This window comes from Agrilus planipennis, unplaced genomic scaffold, assembly GCF_000699045.2.
Source record: "Agrilus planipennis isolate EAB-ADULT unplaced genomic scaffold, Apla_2.0 scaffold2585, whole genome shotgun sequence".
NCBI lineage: Eukaryota > Metazoa > Arthropoda > Insecta > Coleoptera > Buprestidae > Agrilus > Agrilus planipennis.
In genome coordinates this window covers 1-2,681 of record NW_020441235.1, presented here as the reverse complement: position 1 = coordinate 2,681, position 2,681 = coordinate 1, and the positions used below count along the sequence as shown (strand labels likewise).

At 27.8% G+C, this 2,681-nt stretch overlaps 1 protein-coding gene across 1 annotated transcript; it reads right to left on the bottom strand.

The window, feature by feature from the left end:
• Positions 1–5: 5 nt before the first annotated feature.
• Positions 6–2,144, bottom strand: LOC108743928 (sodium/potassium-transporting ATPase subunit beta-1-interacting protein-like; the record flags this gene model as incomplete). Its single annotated transcript, XM_018479529.1, has 6 exons — positions 1,794–2,144; positions 1,599–1,736; positions 1,460–1,543; positions 1,229–1,405; positions 1,110–1,170; positions 6–76 (listed from the first exon to the last, which is right to left on the bottom strand). Coding segments are annotated over exons 1-6 (585 nt in total), but the record flags the coding sequence as incomplete, so codon positions are not given.
• Positions 2,145–2,681: the final 537 nt, after the last annotated feature.

The following is a 2,681-nucleotide window of genomic DNA, read 5'->3' as shown; positions in this document are numbered from 1 at the left end:
AAGTTATTACAGCTCACGTACATTGGTTGTAATGCTAAATGCTCAGGACTTTTACCATCGCCACCCAAGTAATTAACTGAAAATTAAAATTAAAAATAGCAACTACTTCCAAAAACTAAAACATTTACTAATTAAGCTTAAAGGAAAATTGTCTACAATAGTTCCAATTCAACTTTATTTGTATCAAACAATTTATAGCACGACACCTCACTTACCAAAATGTCTGAGGATCAAATCCACCAATGAATTTAACTGTAACCATATTTTAACATACAGCACGCATTTATATACTCAATTATATAAAATATTTTTTGTAATAAATACTACCCTTATTATTACCCGATTACTCCACCACAACTTTTTAAATATATGTATGTATATTTTTTTAATAAAATTCTTAACTTTAACTTTAACAACAGTCATTAGTTTTCCATGAGCGGATTTAAACATGACTTCATCTACTATCACAAATAGGTAGCGTTTTGCTAATATTCAGTATAATATAAACAGAGAAAGGGACTGCAATACTAAAGAATTGTGCCAACGATATTAAATATACAATGCTTTAGTATATTTTCAAACGCAAAATCCTATGATGCATCAGCATACATATACAGTTTATTATAAAATAAGAATTACAAAAACACATACATAAATATTCTATTTCATAAAAGCCCTATGATTTTCAGATTGTCTTGAAGTGGCTATGCTATGCTTTCACTTCAACAATATAATTCACAAGTTAATTAAATTCACAATTTTAGAGACACAAAAAATAGCATTTGATGTTGCTCCTTTAAAAGGAAACTGTCCCATTAATGTAAAGATAATCAGTTTCCTTCAGTATTGGTTATTGCATTGGGTATCTTAAAATCCTACTTTCTCAATTCCCCCAAAAAAACGAGAATAAAAAGAAAATTATAGTGGAGTAATCGATAAAAAAAGTATTTTTCTTAATGTTAACTATTTCTTAATATACTTGTAGAATTATATTCTAAACAGAAAATGCTCTTTCGTGCTAGTGAAATAGAAAATTCATTACTAAGTGGATCACATTTTACATTCTATCAATTAAGAAAAATAAATAATAAAAAATAATTATTACTTACAGCTGTCGTCTTCCTCCATAAATAACCTGCTTAAACAATATCCTGAGGATACTCCTAAGACCTTAAATTGAAATGAAACAAATAAATAGTTTATAAAGAATATTTGTTCAAAATATTACCGCAAGTACACACTGTATTCCAGCTTGCAGTACCTCTACATATCTATAATCTACTAAACAGTTAGTAACATCATCCCATACAGGAATAACAGAAGTCATATTTAGGGTACCTTTACATCCAGGTCCATTTTCCCACCAGCTGCTACTATCCGGATCAATCTTTAATATTTTGCTTTCCTGTAAATTAAAAATCACTTAATATACTACAGGTAGAAGAACAAAAAAACTAACCTTATGATTTAAAGATCCAATGTCTAGATATAAACAAATCAGAAATATATTCCAACCAAGCCAAAATAAGTTCCATAGCGAATACTGAAAGGTATTACTCAGCATTAGTTACTCTTAAAGATTGTTTACAAATACTTACAGCAATTATATATTTTGGTCTATACTGAAAAGCACCAAAGAAACCAAAAATTATGAAAATAACATCAAAGAAATTTATAAGAATTGGAATCCATAAAAATCCTAAAAAATCAAAAACTTGTCTTTGGGTGACAGTAACCTAAAAAATTGTAGTTCTTTAAACAGCAGCTAATAAAACATACAATGCAAAACATACAATTTGCAAAACACATATTGATAGCATAAAGTATCTCTTCGGACAGATTCCCATGTCATTTGTAACTTTTATAATTGCAAAATTTCAACAGTACGATACCTGTTTGTACTTGCTTTAAACAGGCATAAATGAGAGCATGCCATTTCTACCCATTTAATGTTATCTCATTATTACTAACTTTAATCAATACAACAATACATAAAATCCACTTAATTAGAAGCTCTAGAGTTCTTCTATATTTTATTATGAGCTAAAAACAGGTACACAAAAAACAAACTCAAATAGTTATTAACAAATAATAAGACAGGTAGACAGGTGACATATGACAGGTGACTAATAATTAGCGGAAATTCATAGACAAGCAGATAATAATAACACCATAGAAAATGAAACTTTTTTGTACCAAAGAAGAACGAATCACCATTTTTATAGTAAAGAGGTGACTACTCTATTAATAATAATTCTATTCTTTAATTTTGGCATAATGATATTATTAACCATTTTTAGTTGAGATTCAAATATCCTCTGCATACTCAATCCGTTTATTTAAATTTACAGTTTTAATAGTAGAATAAAAACAATATAATCTCAGTTAAGCTTGTATTAAGGATTTTAAATTATCAATCGTATAAAAACAATTTGCATCTATGTAAAACATATGCATTTACTTATTTTTAGAAACATCGGCAACGTTGTAGAGTCTATTTTTTGCTTAAAAATTGGATCTATGGTTGTAATCCATCATTTCTATTTTTATATTTTATAACCATACAACAAATATAAGATGTACGTTACACATTTTTTATCTGCTGTTAATTGATCGATTTTTTCACATTACACATTACGCCTCTATTTCGGTTATGCAATTAATTATATACTGTTATCATT